Source organism: Gadus morhua, chromosome 12 (assembly GCF_902167405.1).
Source record: "Gadus morhua chromosome 12, gadMor3.0, whole genome shotgun sequence".
Lineage (NCBI taxonomy): Eukaryota > Metazoa > Chordata > Actinopteri > Gadiformes > Gadidae > Gadus > Gadus morhua.
This window is the reverse complement of record NC_044059.1, coordinates 9309527-9325871: the sequence shown is the minus strand read 5'-3', so window position 1 is coordinate 9325871 and position 16345 is coordinate 9309527. Positions and strand designations below refer to the sequence as shown.

General features: G+C 48.2%; 1 protein-coding gene across 1 annotated transcript in view; it reads right to left on the bottom strand.

The window, feature by feature from the left end:
* Nucleotides 1-3541: 3541 nt before the first annotated feature.
* The window catches only part of ptprsa (protein tyrosine phosphatase receptor type Sa), a 170607-nt gene continuing 157803 nt past the window's right edge, over nt 3542-16345 (bottom strand). The window contains exons 33-38 of the mRNA XM_030372990.1: nt 15253-15431; nt 14691-14817; nt 13250-13375; nt 10531-10685; nt 6986-7121; nt 3542-6531 (exon numbers count right to left, since the gene is read on the bottom strand). Of these exons, the coding sequence (XP_030228850.1) occupies nt 6463-6531; nt 6986-7121; nt 10531-10685; nt 13250-13375; nt 14691-14817; nt 15253-15431 (792 nt within the window). The 3' untranslated portion in view covers nt 3542-6462. The remainder of the gene's footprint in view (nt 6532-6985; nt 7122-10530; nt 10686-13249; nt 13376-14690; nt 14818-15252; nt 15432-16345) is intronic.

Here is a 16345-nt window from a genome sequence, read left to right as displayed (position 1 = left end):
TTTTACTATGAGTATAACTGTATAACTAATTTAGTATTCATTTGTCTTGTTTATTGAGGAATGTTTATTGCCTAGGTTTCATGATTTGGTAATTAAGGATTCAAAATAGGCTATAGGTTGTATCTTCTATTTTTAGGCCTATATGTGCTGCTGATGGACTTATCATCATGTTCACGTTATGTATTGGCGAGGTTTGACAATACTTCAATGCAAAAAACTTTAATCTATGCTACTAAATGCCAACCTAAAATGGGCATCATTTCAGAAAGACATTTTTTAGAATGACATTTACAGAAGTCTGAAGTCCCAAAAGCACATTCCGGGCAGCTGGTACTCAATGACCATTACGTCTGGAATAACCCAACAACCAGTGGTAACTATTCTTATTATAAGCGTGGTAAGAACCAAGACGGCGGCTGGGAATGTGCGTGACATCATGTGCAACGCTTAATACATTAGAATTTCTTATTGATGGAGACCATGGAAGGGCATAGACCTATATGTTAGAGATAAACCTAAAAACCTGAAGTTAACCTCCTCCGACCCATTTCTTATTTGAGTTGAATAGCAGCCCGTTTATTCATTATATTAGTGGAACGTAGGTTTTAAATGATCCTTTACACATTGTACATAAGTATTCCATTCCCATTGCTCTATTCCAGCAAAATAATTGATCAGTTCATTCGTTTTCTTAAGTAACCCACTGCCTGGCATCAACTCTCTCTCCATCGACGACACTTTTGTCCCTCCACAACACCTCACGCACCGCAGTATGTGCTTCACGCAAACCAGCATTGCGACACAGGGTCCACCACAGATCTCCCTCTCTTGTGAATTTGTGGGCAGGTGGTACAACGGCCTTCTGACAACCTTTACTGTGCAGCTGGCGCCAATCCAAACGCCAATAAATCCCTGATTATAAAATGTGATCGTAAAACCCCTAATAGTGTGTCATGAATATTTTAACATCTCATCCACGAGTCCTACCGAAGAGGGGGGCAAGAAAAAGAGAAAAACAGTGCACAGCATATGGAAGAACTTCTGAAAGCAATGGTGCAAGTGGCTGGCTTTCCCTTAGCTACTCTCGGCTCTCCCTGTGGCTTGATCAGATTGATTCGTCATTTGCTACGACGGAGAGAGTCCGGCCACGGCACTGCCGATAATCAAATTTATCGCATTGCCATTTATTACACATTTCTGTGGCTTTTGGGTCCGATGTCACATCGATTCCTTGATTGCTTGCTTAGCTGGACGCTAACGAGTTGCCGTCTGACTCACTGCATAATCACCCCTCTAATTCACTCTCCTGCTTGGTCTCCCATGCGCCCGGCCTGCTCACCGGCTACAGAGTGCCTCTATGCGCGCCCCTCCAAGTGGGCAATTGGCAATATCGTTCTTGAAGCCTTGCCACGCCGCACACATTAGCCACTCTGACTGAGCACACTCTCGGAGCAAATTGGCGTTTTAGGTGACATGGCCTGCCTTTTCGTGAGATAATCTTTAGTGCTAGTGGTTAAGTGTGAATCCCAGTGCTAAACGAATCACAATTTTTGATAGGTCTCAAGAAGCCGAAGACACTAGAATGTGCCACGGCCGTTTGGCTGAGTACTATTAGTCATTTGGAAGAGGCTTTTAGTGAATACTTGCCATGAATTCCGATAAATGTTTGTGATGTGGTTAGGGAGAAGAGGTAGAGGTTAGGTTAGGCATCTTGCTCATGGACGGCTAGGTAGACTATGGACATGGGACATCAAATCAAGTACCCCAGCACCAATACCTCACCACTCTCTTGCCCCAGTGCAGGGATCAACACCCAGGGTTATCTCCGACCGAGAAGTCATGTCAGAGATTGTACTTGAAGGGCGAATAAGCAGAGAGAGAACGAGAGAGGGGGAAGCGCATATGGTAAGGCCTCTGGGCGCCACACTGCACAGCAGACGACCTGCCTGGCAATTATCCACCCGGGGCCCCTTTCAGGGAAAGGAAGAAAACAAAGGGTACGACTGTGACAAAGCTCCCTGATCAAACACGCACGGCCTACCCCAGGCGTTGATTGACTGGGAATCCGAAGAATGTGTGCACACATCACCAGGCTTAATTGTATTTCCGTCGCACATAGTAATTATCGCAATGAACGCCGATGGACAAATGGTAAACAAAAGACGGACCGATCCATTAGGCTTGTTTGAGGAGGGGATCTGATTGACGATGAGGAGAAAATAACGAAACAGAGGTGTGTCAGTTTTTTTTTTTTCAGACAACATTTCTTTAATACAAAGTCAACATATCTACATACACAGTGGTTTTTAACCAATTATTGTCGAGTTCGAAGTAACAGTTTGAATGTGATAGCACTTGGCCCTCATACAAAGGAAAATAATTCTGCAGAGTATGGGAATTTCATTATTTTTTTGTTCTCATTGGCTGTTGTATGTATACGTTTCTTGTCACTTTTTCTTCTTTTGTTCATTTTTATACTCCCCCCCCCCCACCCTCCCAATTTCCGCGAAATACTCTGGTCATTTCGGTGGCTGTTGTCAAAAAAAAGTCTAGCATCTTTACATGAACTGGAAAAAGAATAACACATTACACAAGCTTCCAACCACGTCCACGGAGAAAGGTTTTGGCACAGGCGCAGTGGCCCGTGTTGGGGGTCTCCGTCGGAGAACGAGTCCTCCGCAACGGATTTAGTTCAGTTAAGTTCCCAAACAATTCCTCTAAGATCTTCTCAGTACTGTGAAGGAGATGCCGGAATTGTAAATCCACAGCAGAAGCTGTCTGCGGAAAGTCGAGTCGTCTTCTTCCTCCTGGCTCTTAAAAGTCCTGATTTTTTTCCCGCCTCCAGTAAAACAAAAAAAAAAAACTACCCCTCGAAAAACAACCCGACAAAAACATGGTATTTTGTACAAATGATCTTGGAAGAAAATGTACTGTGGTCAAATGTCAGGTACAGAGAACACCCCCTGCCCCCCTTTGGTTATGATTATGTACTAGTAGCCCCACAGGATGGATTGTTTCCTTGGTAACAGATTTATGGTTTGAATCTTAGCGTGTTAGCGTCGTACGGGTGTTGCTGTGAGTTTTTGTTTTGGTACCCGGAGGTTCACGTGTGTATAAAATGACGACCAATATAGTGTTTGAGGTCCAAGGGAGTCGTTACAGCACTGAACCCCTTTGGGATAGGGTTTTTGTAGTCTGGAGGCGGTCACATTTACACCCGTACTAGTTATTATAGAAAGGAACGGTCGTGGTTACCCCGCTTAAGGGAATGGTAGCGCCCTAGTTGAGCCTCCACAGCCAATGGTTAACTGCTTTTAGTGTGGAAGCTGCCTCATCTACCAATCAGATTGCTAGAATGAGAAATTATAGGCAACGGTATTTAAAAAGCAGGAATCAGAAATGGAGGGGGAATACTTTGAGGGGAAAAGGGCGGGAAAAGGCTTTACGAACACCGAAGAAGTCGGACATGGGAATCCCAATCTCGGTCAGAAGTCGGTCTTCGTTTGTGAGCTTCAGTGTCAAATTATACAAATACATATAATCTATATATTTGTTTAATTTTATTTACAGGTATTATATCTTGGATCTTAGTTGATAGCTAACATAATGGGTGGTCGTGTTATGTTTTTAAAGCAAGTTTTTTGTGGGACGTCAACTTGTATGTTGTCAGAGGCTGTACACGATCAGAAGAAGAAGTCATTTTGGGGCAAATATAAAAAAAACTGGTAAAGAACAGGGCCATTTTGTCTTCTTAGATGGGTGATAAACAACAGTTAAAAAATAATATCACAAACTGAACACGATGCAAAATATTCTACTGCGTATAGGTTAATGAAGTCAACAATGCTTATAAACACGTTAAAAATGTACCTTATCACAGCAGATATGGCCGTATTATGGCAGTAAAGGAACACAAAGAAATCGTTAAGGGTTGCTGTAAAGAAATAAAAGTACATAATCACATAATTCGTAACAAGTTGGTTGGCCTTTAAAAACAGGATGAAAAGGAGAAAAAACTAATTCATAATCGTTTGGATAGTTCTAATATATTCTGCATTTAAATATATATCTATCAATGTGAATGTGGTATAATATATACATATACATATATATATACGCACATTCACAAAGACATATGTTATACTGAACACGTGAAAAAATAGAATGTCTTTAAATGTAATATGAAAAGATTAGCATTTATCATGTCACGCTAACTGTATTAAAAAAAAGATAAAGCTAAATAAAAAGTCAGCTATGTAAAGTAACATGAGATTAATCGGTAATCATAATAATAATAATGTAATAATAATCATAATACAACAGTAACGTATTTGTAAAGTTACAGTAACAATAAGGCTTTTTTTGGAAACGAGAAACAGAGTACACACACACACACACACGCGCGCACACACAGTTCATGTCTCCAGCTCCTGGTCCCGCCACTTGAAACGTCTGGGGAACGAGGGTCTGTCAGTCCAGACCGACGCAATAAAAGACCCCCTCCATCACCTCCGGGCGCGCCCACATTCACAAACACTAGTTCCAGTATATATCTTCCTTTTCATTTGTGGAGGAGGGGGTGAACAAGTGAGCCGTCACTAAGTTCTTCACCTCCAGAGCGTCACGTTTCAATCCCAACATGGCGGACCTTCCCCTGTTCCCGCCGACCACGGAGGAACCGGAGAGCATTAACTTGGGTTCATCCGATTGGTCAAGGAGCACACACACAAACACGCATACACATACAGGAGCCACAAGAGGAAGTTCTTATTCTCTTTGTTGCTGCAAGGTGGGGGACTGAACTGGCCCGGTCAATATATGAGCGCTTAACAAGCCGAAGGAGTAGTTTGAAGAAAGAAAAAAATCGGATGATCCGTTGATGTACTTTCCGTTGTGACCACCAGGGGTAGGGCAGGGGTTGGTGAACCAATGAGCAAAGCTGGCACCTTTTGTATGTATGATCTCTCGCACAGAAGAGCCACGCCCACAGCACTCAACAAGTAAGCAGCATGTTTGGTGTTTAACGTTAAATAAAACGAAAACGGAAAAAGTACGGAAAAAAGTCCTAGATGTGACGATGCAGAGTCTGGCACACACATTGACCAACATCCAGAACTTGTATTTTCGCACCACCTGTTAAGTCAGTATCCTTTTAAACAAATGTTGACTAAAATGAAAGAGGGCCGCACCAAACGTCCATGATGCAACAGTTTTAAGGTAGGGGTCGAATTTCAAAACAACAACATTGAAGGTCAAAGCGGCAAGAGAGCCAATGGCCACGTCCGAGAGCCTCATCTGAGAATTCCTCGGCTTCCAGAAGATCTTAAGATCGCTGTTGTGTCGGTAGTTCATCACAACGACACTGGGGTGGTCGGACCTTTCACCCCTGCTCCAGAGACCGGGAATCGGGCGCTCCAAATGTCTGTCGGTAATGAACTGATTACGTTCACGTTCTTTCACGTACATGTTCCTGCCTCCGCTATGCTAGCATGGTGAAGCGTGTGTTCTGTTTTGTAGCCCCGTCTTACTCAGTAATGGCTGGCCTTTTGATGGTAACTAGAGAAGCGATGCGTTGCTTTAATGGCTAATGGGATGAATCACTGGTGGGTAAAACACAGTGTTCCTCCAGACCAAATGGAAAGTAATCCGTCTTCATTTTGGTTGCTGAGTATTTTTCGAACCACTTGGCTAGCCAAAGGGGTAGGTGGCGTTTGCGTGTGGGGACACTGAATGTTTTTTCACACAGGCAGCCATGATTCAGATGTTTCTTTGAACAGCTCCTGCTGTAAGACATTGATAAAGTACCCCCCCCCCCCCCCCCCCCCCCCACCCCACGCCAACACACTCACTACATGTAAAAGAAGAAGGAGGCAGAGTCGTCTCATCCAGGCTACATCCACCTGCCTCCGTCTTGCTGTCGCTCTGTCGACCTCGTCCCTAGTCGTTCCATTGTCTGCTGTCTTCGTATTACGTACAATATATATATTTTTTAAAGAAGTGAATCTCCACAAAATGTATACAATGTCCTCCCACATTGGTAACACTTGAGGTAAGGTTCGCAGTCCGACTCTGGTTCGGGTTCCCCGTCCCCCCAAAGTGTGAGCCAAAGCCTTTTTTAAATCTCTCCTCTTATTGGTGAGTGGGGGTGTCAGGTGGTACCTCACCTGCTCCAACTTCGCTTTTCTTTTCGTTTGATTGACTAAACTGGCTCCTCCTTTTCGAAAGGGAGTTCTTTGTGGTTTGTAGATTTTGGTTTTACTGGGTGGGGGCATTTTTCTTGGGGTAATCGTTGTTGTTCTTTTTCTCCATTTTCGTCTTATTCAAATTTCAAGCAAGGTTGTATGGCTCAGGGGACAGGCGAGGTTTGAGGGGGATGGGGGAGAGTGGGCGGGGGGGGGGGCAGAGACCTGGAGGGGGGAGGTGGTGGGGGAGGGGTGGGGAAGGGAAGGGAGGATGGCTATTTTACGTTGCATAGTGATCGAAGCTTCCCAAGTACTCCAGCGCAGCCTGGTAGCAGAATTGGTACTCGTCCTGCAGGAGAAACAATCAAACACAAACAGGAAAAAAACGTTAGTTCAGATCTACGCCTCCACTCACAATTTGACAGTTGCAGAACTCTCAAAATGAAGGCTAAAGTCAAGTCGAGCCCGTGTGTATAGCCCTGAGTCACATGTACACTTTAAAAGGGCTTCACAGACCCACATTACACAAACACCCATTAACCCTTCCCCACTTCCGAAACCACGCTTGGTTGGACATTTTTTATTGAGCAAAAGTGACATCAACAGGCACTTACTTTTTATGTGGAAGGGCGTTTTCAAAGTAGCCTGTGTTTAACGCTGCCTTTAGGATTTGATGTCCCTTTGGTCTCAAATACGCTTTAAAAATCAAACGGTCCTATGTTTGAATTTGCGTGACCGCGTCCCCGCGTGAGTCATGCACGTCGGGCGGTTGTCATGACGCCGATGTCGTCGTGTCTGCTTACCTCCGTCTGCACCATGGCGGGCCTCTGCGTCCGCAGCATCTTCACCGTCTGGAAGATGTCCACCACGCCCTCGTACCGCATCCTCTCCAGCACAATGCTCAGGGTGATGAAGACCCCGGTCCGGCCCACCCCGGCACTGAAACAAACACACACACACACAGATTAGAATCATGTTTTACAAACAGTGAATAACGACACACATGTTAAAACAACACTATACTTCGCATCCTACGACCATAACCAACCAAAACACTTTTTGTACATTATACTTCTTATAAGTCGTCACTTTGGCCACCTTTGCTTTGTTTCAATTACTTATTGTTTTGCTATGTAGCAGACTTATTGTTACTTATTGTTTTGCTATGTTTTGCTATGTAGCAATGTCTCAAGTCCCACGTGGAGCTTCAGTGACGCACAGTGATTCTAACAGTGTCTACAGAGCTCCACTTTAATCCAGTTCCCTACAATCACACACACACACACGCACACAGTGCCGCTGCTCCGCATCTATTTCCTGCCGCACCACAAACAACATCCTGTAACGAGTGATGAAAGCCAATCTTGATGTGTGCTGATTGGAAATACACGTAGAGCTAAAAAGTTTACCCCCCACCCCCTCTCTCTGCTATAGCAGTTGCCTGCTGTATGGTACACACACAAACAAACACGCATACAAACACACACACACACACAACCGACACATCCTATCACACACGGCGGTCTTGCACATCATTCAGCACTCAGGAAACCCTCAAACAAGAACCCATGGGCATGCATTGGGAGAAGAAAAAACAGAGAAAAAATCTTTTCAGCTATTGCTCTTGGGGGCCGGCGTCTTAACTCTGATCCTGAAATACTCCGGGAGTGGCGGCTCTCTAAGCATCTTTTCTCCAAAATGACTTCCATTTTCCCGGCGGAACAATAATTGACACGACACCGATTTATCTCGGGCTCGCTGCCGCCTGGCTTGGCGTCGCTTCGGCAGGACGCAGACGCAGGAACGCGGCTAGCCGGCAAACTTTTGTTTGTTTGTTTGTGTGTCGTTGTCGGCGTGTGTGTATACGTTTGTGTGTGTGTGTGTGTGTGTGTGTGTGTGTGTGTGTGTGTGTGTGTGTGTGTGTGTGTGTGTGTGTGTGTGTGTAGACGGCGCCGGCGGAAGGGGTGGTGCAGTCAAGCTTGTGGGCTCAGTAGGAGAATGAATCCGCCACCCCAGCCGGCCAACCTGACCAAGACCCTTCTCTGTGGCTGAGCGCTGAGCCCCCCGTCTCCTGGGAGAGGTGGTCCCCTACGCTTAACCCCCCCTCCCCCACCGGGAGGAGCTAGAGAGCCGGGAAGAGGACACACCGGAGCCCCACCACAGAGGTGGGACTCCGGTGAGAGAGAGAGAGAGAAAGAGAGGAAGAGAGAGAGAGAGAGAGGAAGAGAGAGAGAGAGAGAGAGAGAGAGAGAGGGAGAGGGAGAGGGAGAGGGAGAGGGAGAGGGCGAGGGAGAGGGAGAGGGAGAGGGAGAGGAAGGGAGAGAGGGAGAGGGAGAGGGAGGGAGAGGTAGGGAGAGAGAGAGATGGACCAAGAGGGAGATAACTAGAGAGAGAGATGGACCAAGAGGGAGATAACTAGAGAGAGAGATGGAGCTACAGCAACAGAGAGAGAAGGATGGAAGAACTGAGGGGAAGTAGAAGAGGGAAAGGCAAAGGGATGAAAAAGACGTTCTGCCCAAGGAAACAGAACATTATTTAAGCTGAGCGTGCAGAAAATAGGCAACATTTCACACACTGAGGTTCCCCGGTTCCTGCATGACACATTAGGTTGAATTAAAGCCAGCAGGTGGTCCTTTGAGTGGTACGGATAAAGTAGATATGTTAAAGTAGTGGTAGTGTTAGAAGCTCAAAGCCCTCGCTTGACGTAATTATACAATGACAAATGGCAATGTGTGCGAGGGTAATTCAGAGATGTCAGACAATGAGGTTCTCCCACTGTGCTCAAATTGGCCCTTTTAAAGCTGCATGGAGCACACACGGCTAAGAGCTGAGAAGTTGATTGGTTGCCTGTAGACGCGATGGGCTGTAAATCTATGCATAGATTTATGCGTTGCTGAACGGTTTGGAAAGCAGTATCAGTATGTATTTCTTCCGTACATTCTAAAAACGAGTAAAAACCGTCCTCTTTTTCAAAAGCAATTTGTCCACAACATTATGCGCTGAGATACTGGCGTGTAAAGAAGGCTTCCTTCCTGGGGAACCCGTAGATTGAAGTGTGGAATGATGCGCTGTTGAACCAGATAACCCACACTACATCACAGAGACATAACTCAGTCTTATGGACGCTTCTAACCACTCCCAGCGGCATTGGGTGGCTGGTGACATCAGCGCGGTGACATCATTCTCTAACACATCGTGTCTCTCTTTTAAAAGGCCGGTGGTGACCTTTGAACCTCGGAAGGTTACATGTGCACTTACACTTGTTCTTCTAGCTACTCTGAGGGGACATTTTGGGTGATGACAAAACGAACAAACCATATAAATTGAACGGTATCTGAATGGAATAGTTGGATACCATGAGATAATTCACATTTTAAAAGGCAATGCAAACGACCCAGCTGGCGTGCTGTCCCCCCCCCCCCCCCCACTGTTTGAGGAGGTATAATCCTGTGCTTTGGCCGACATTAAAGCTATCGCCTCCACCCCCCCCCCCCCCCCCCTTGGTTCTGGCGTGTCAACTTAATGACGAAGGTCACCCAGGAAGAGGACCACCATGACTATAAAAGTCGGCGGCGCGACGGGCTCGTTAGAAACCCGGGAACAACGTCTGAGTCGTTTGCGACGGGCCTTTTGCAAATGCCAGTCTGCAGCCCGGCCTCCTCCATTATGGAGGAGAGGAGCCCGCAGCCCTGATAGGGCAGCCGTGAAATGTACAAGTAATTAGGGAGGGAGAGATAGGGATACAGCAAGAGAGAGAGAGAGAGAGAGAGAGAGAGAGAGAGAGAGAGAGAGAGAGAGAGAGAGAGAGAGAGAGAGAGAGAGAGAGAGAGAGACAGATACAGAGGGAGAGAGAGAGAGAGAGAGAGAGAGAGAGAGAGAGAGAGAGAGAGAGAGAGAGAGAGAGAGAGAGAGAGAGAGAGAGCGAGAGAGAGAGAGAGAGAGAGAGAGAGAGAGAGAGAGAGAGAGACAGATACAGAGGGAGAGAGAGAGAGAGAGAGAGAGAGAGAGAGAGAGAGAGAGAGAGAGACGGATACAGAGAGAGAGAGAGAGAGAGAGAGAGAGAGAGAGAGAGAGAGAGAGAGAGAGAGAGAGAGAGAGAGAGAGAGAGAGAGAGAGAGAGAGAGAGAGCGAGAGAAGGACAGAGACAGAGTGAGCCATATGGAGAGAGAGAGGGAGAGACAGAGACAAAGAGAGAGGGACAAACAGAGACAGAGAGAGAGACAGACCGAGAGGGTGAGAGAGAGAGCTAAAAGTCCCTTTCATACAGATATCCTGCAATTTTCCCATAAGACAACCCGTCTTTATACATGTAATATAGAGTGGCTAACATGAAGGCAGGACATCTTACCTGCAGTGAACAGAGATTGGTCCATCCTGTCCGAACTGCTCCTTGGTCTTGTGTACCTGGCCAATGAAGTCGATGAAGCCCTCCCCGGATTTAGGCACACCTTGCTCTGGCCAATCGGTGAACTGGAACTGCCTTACAGTCCTAGACTGGCCGTCCTGGAAGAAAAAGAGGAAGAGAGAGAGAGTGTTAGTGAGTGAGTAAGAGAGAGAGAGAGAGAGAGAGAGAGAGAGAGAGAGAGAGAGAGAGAGAGAGAGAGAGAGAGAGAGAGAGAGAGAGAGAGAGAGAGAGAGAGAGAGAAAGAGAGAGAGAGAGAGAGAGAGAGAGAGAGAGAGAGAGAGAGAGAGAGAGAAAAGGGAGAAGAGGTGGAGAGAGAGGACACAGAGGAAAAATTGATCTCGGTAACCATGGTTTCAAGCAAGTCGTCTGCCAAAGCTCCTTGCGGAGAGGCATCAGAATAATCAGAGCGAGGGTTAACAAAACGTTGCTCGCGTTGACATCATGCAGTTCAGAAACATTGTAACAGGAAAAGACTTGACTTCCTCTGTAGCTTGAAATGTGTAGTGATCAAAAGACAACCGCCAGAGCAGCAAGCCCAGATCCGGATCGACCGTCCGTGTTTAATAATGGAGTAATGGAATCGACCGTCACCCCGCTCGTGCATCCAAGGTACGACCTACCTTACAGCGTGTTATAACAATCTAACACACCTAAGAAGGTGGCATTGCAATTTGACATTTGATCGTTGCAGATTCAATCGATAGAACCCTATTAGTGTTTGTGTCGTATTAAGCGACTAAAAGGCAAAGTTTACTATGTTGGAGATGAAACAAGGCATATAGCCCTCTTGCATCCAACGGAAGGCCTGTCTTTCCTCACTCTGCTCGTGACGTTCCCCCCTGCGTCCTCCCTGACACGCGGTCCGCTCCCTCGCGGCCGTGTTGTACGGAGCGATAATCCCGACGCTCCCGGTCGATGGAGCGCGCTGACGGATGAGTGGTGAGCGCCGTCGGACGGGGACGAGAGGGACGGCCCGGGAAGCGAGGCGAACACACTCAACCTCTCCGGGAACGCGGCCGAACACCGGACGAGGATGAGGAAAAGGATCCGACGGCGACGTTTAGCGTGACTCGTTTTTTACGTTTTGATCAAGTCAAGAGGAAGTGCAGACTCTCACTGAACTCGTCCCTACTGTGTTCCCTTTATTCTATAATATTAAACATCCATTAGGATCTTTTATTCAGACAATGTCGACCATAATGGATCACGTCCTGACCTTAAGGAGGTAATGAAGTAATAAACCGGGAGTATGTGGCCCCAGCTCACCTCTTCAGATCCAGGGGCCCTAAAATGGCCCCTGGTCACATGACTCTCCGAAAATCGCCTGGTAATCCAGATAAGGGTGCTAGACCCCCATCTGTAGGGTACTGGGTTGGCTCCCCCAGTGTCCGCAGTCTACTTTGAAACACCTCCAAGCAAACTGCCTGACCCCTTCCCGCTCCTGAATGACATGTGAATGTCATCCCCTGTAAAAGGCTTTGGGTTAGAGCCTCTGCTACAGGGATAAATGCTAATAGGACAATGGCAACGCCGCTGTATTCTCCCCGCTTTCCTCCTCCAGCAGCAGACCAGTGTCGTGAGGCGTGTGTCGGGATGTTGCGCAGCAGTGAGCGCTGTTCTGTTCTGCAGGCTACCGCTGCTCATTGTGCTCCAGACACACAAACAAACAAACAAACAAACACACGCCTTTGTGTTTGTCGAAACTCGGCGAACGCAGCGATACACGTTTGTGAAGACCGGGAATTAAACCCCTTCGTCGTCGAGTCCCTCTCTCTCTCTCTCTCTCTCTCTGTCTCTCTCTCTCTCTCTCTCTCTCTCTCTCTCTCTCTCTCTCTCTCGGTAACTTGCTCTCTCCCTCCGTCGCCATCCCGCTCTCTCTTGACAAAGCGTGATTCTCATCTCTCCCGCTCGTCTTTCCTACGGCCTTGCGTGTTCTCGTTCTCATTCTTTCGCGTTTTTTTATTATCTGAAAAACCCTTCGCCTCAAAGGGGGTGTGGGGGGGGGGGGGGGGGGGATTAAATATGAAAGAGGGGCAGAAACAACAACACTGTAATCCAAGCGCAGAAGAAGAGGGAGACGGGGACAGAGGGGAGGGGGAGGGGGAGGGGGGAGAGGAGGAGGAGGAAGTGCGATGAGAGGCGTGAGCATACAAGCCGCGAGGCCTTGCGCTGTGTCCAATTGGCTGATTACGTACATGAATGGATCGCTAGACAGAAGGCTGGAGGCCTGCTGCCCGGGCTATTACCGGGCTGGGGCGTGTGACACGCACACTCACACGTGCCTGTGACACACATGCCCTCACTCACATAAGCGCGCACGGTGAACGTTGAAGGACCGTGCACAATAGGCACGGCCCCGTTGGGTTTGAATTCACATTTCACGGAATGGAATAGGAGCTGGTGTTTACCTGGGGAACTTTGAACAGCAGGAGGGGGTGTTTTGTTTTGTGTACTTAGTTTACTTGGTGTGTTTCGAACCTGTCTGTAAATGAGCAGTAGAAACCTCCTAGGCATGAATAATTCCATCACCTTGGAATATGTATATATTTATGTGGCCTAAACTCAAAAAACACAATGGACCAAAACACAGAGGCGCCAGAATAACAACTATAAAACACAAACTATAAAATGCAAGCACACGCACAGACTCTGGCGTTCTTACCCTGGCATCAGTGACCTTGAACTCTCGCAGGATGTACTGGGGCATGTTGTACTCTGCCATGGGGTCCACCACAAAGTACTGGTACCGTGCCGAGCGCTCGGCTGGCCAGTACTGGTGGCACTTCTCCTGCGAGGGGGCGAGGGAACACAAGATACAGGGTTAAGGTACGAACACGCGTGTATGGATGACTGGTGCACACATTGACCCACATCCATCTTATTTGTTGGTCTTATGTTGTGGAGTTAAATGCTAATATGTGTAAGAACGTGTCAGGGTAGTTTGGGAGGATTAGAGTTAGTTGCTTTGTTCTGGCAGAAAGTTTCTGGTAGAAAGGTTCCGGGTTTGATCCCCAGCGTGAGCACAGCCTGAGCGGTAGTCATCCTTGTTTAGCAAGATGCCAAAGACCTGCAAGTCCCTTAATGACATGTTTCCAAAAGTCCCAACACATCTGTTAAACAAATTCACAGCTTGAATTGAGGATCTGTGAACAGATGTTGGGGGGGGAGGGTTTCGTCCGGCACTTATCCGTATCCGTCCAACAGAAGTTATTAGGATGTGTTGCTTCCAGCATGAGTTCACCCAATCAGTGTCATCCCTGTCCAGGCAAGAGCCCCATTCCCGCAACCCTGCCCTGGCTTGTGTCCCTGGGGTCCGACACGGATTCCACCCCCCTGTTAAAGTGGTTCACAGGGCCATCCGGCTGCAGAATTGTCCCCATCACTTTGCGTGGTGACAACAGGGCTTCTCTTTAATAGAGGCGTGGAGCGGGGGGCAATGAAAGGCCAGGTTTGAGGCCGGCTGCCCGCCGAGGGAAGGGGGAGAGATTGCTGCAGATCACATCAGCAGCAGTCCTTCCTGTACAAACTAAGTTAAGGACAATCTGACTGGAGTGGCCCCCAGAGCAATAAGGGCAACGTTGCGGTGGATTGCAGTTTGGCAGGATATGATACGGTGGGATGTGTGTCTGTCATTAGGTCTAAATTGCGTGTGTGTGTGTGTGTGTGTGTGTGTGTGTGTGTGTGTGTGTGTGTGTGTGTGTGTGTGTGTTCATGCTGGCTTTGTGATTGAATGTGTGTATCTGTGCATGCCGGTTCACAACGGTGTTCATTCACATAGGCGTGTGGTATTGTGGTTTTGTGATGTGTCAGCGTCAGCGTCAGCATGATTGTGTGTGTGTGTGTGTTTCCCTGTGTGCCTGTATGTGTGTGTGTGTGTGTGTGTGTGTGTGTGTGTGTGTGTGTGTGTGTGTGTGTGTATGCAAGTGCTTTCAGGCTTCTTTTGCTATAGTATGTGTGTATGTGTATTTGTGTATGCATAGGTGCATGTCTGTTCATGCTGGGTGTGTGTGTGTGTGTGCACGTGTATGTGTTTATGTGTGTGTGTACTGTGTATGTGTGTGTGTGCGTGTGTGCGTGTGTGAGAATGTGTGCGTGAGTCTTACCCGTCCCATCTCTCTGAGCTTGGTGAGCATGACGACGATGGTGGAGTTGTTCTCCCAGAGCATCCTCCAAAAGTCCTCTGTGGTCTCCGCCAGGGGGCCCTGTGTGGCGATGTACGCCTTCTGTTGTCTGCACACGCACAAAGACCCACACACTAATTCAACACGCTGTACACACACACACACATCTTATCAACACAGCACAACATCCCAACAGCAAAGTCCCCGTGAGAAACACCATGTTACCATGTGTTTCTGTGTGTTACAACATGTTACACACACAGACACACGAAAACACACCACATTCGCACACCCACACCATTAAACACCACACACACATACACTTTAACCACAATAATTAACTGTACGATACACACTTTAACCACACAAACACACATTGAGTATCAACTCACAATCACACTGACACGTTTCAACACCCACGCATGATGAAAACAAGGCAGAAAGCACAGCAGACATGCACACGCTCAAACACCTCACACAGTCACACACACACTCAGACCCGCACTCTCCCTCTCCCGGGCCCGCGACCCCGCCCGCCCCGTACCTGTATCCGTCGATGAAGCTGGAGTTGATGTAGTCGGAGCCCTCCAGGCCCCTGATTGGCTGCAGGCAGACGCGCGTGGTCTCGTAGGGCATGATGTTGACCAGCCGGTTCTTGAACTTGTTGCAGGGCAGGTTGGCGCTGATGAACCGGGACGTGTGCGCCTTGGAGTTGGCCAGCCGCTGGGGGGGAGGAAGAGGAGGGAGAGGAGGGAGGGAGGGAGGGAGGGAGGGAGGGAGGGAGGGAGGGAGGGAGGAGAGGGAAGGGATGGATAGGCAGAGGGGCGAGTGGGGCGACGGAGGGAGAAGGGGGGGGATAGATTTGGATAAAAAAGCAGATAGAAAACAACAGCACGGGAAGAAGGATGAAGGGGGGCCAAACGAGGTGGAAAAAGGAGAGAGAGAGAGGGTCGAAAAGGAGGCAGAAGAGATGATGGATGGCAGGAAGGGATCGGACGATGGGAAGAGGAGGAGGGGGAGGAGGAGGGGAGAGAAAGACAAACACAATGATTAATTCAAGAAGGTAATAAAGCACGCCTGATCCTAATCGCTCCACATCCGCACGCCGCCTCGCTCCTAGGTGGTCGGGCCGCCTTTCTCTAGGCCAAAGAAAAGATCCAACTGCGAAAGCCTTCCTCCACACCGCCCTCCACTAACTCCCCCCACCGTCCCCCAACCTCCACCCACCACCCCTTCTTCCGTAAAGCGTTTGTTTGTCTGAAAGTTTTCCCTTTGGGGGGGGGGGGGGGGCAGGGGGGAGGCAGGGGGGAGAGTGAACCAAAGCGGGCCTGGAGAGGGAGAGCGAGACGCAGGGAAGAACAAGTGGCGCAGATGGAACAATTGAAGCCATCTCTCCCGCTTTGCTCTGAAAAACTGGGTCACCCATCCACCTTTGATAATGCCAGTGCGGCATGCTGGGAGAAAAAGGAGAGACGCATGCAACACTCTCCGTGGGCACACACACAGGCGCACACACAGGCGCACACACACACACACACACACACACACACACACACACACACACACACACACACACACACACACACACACACACACACACACACACACACACACACACACACACACACACACACACA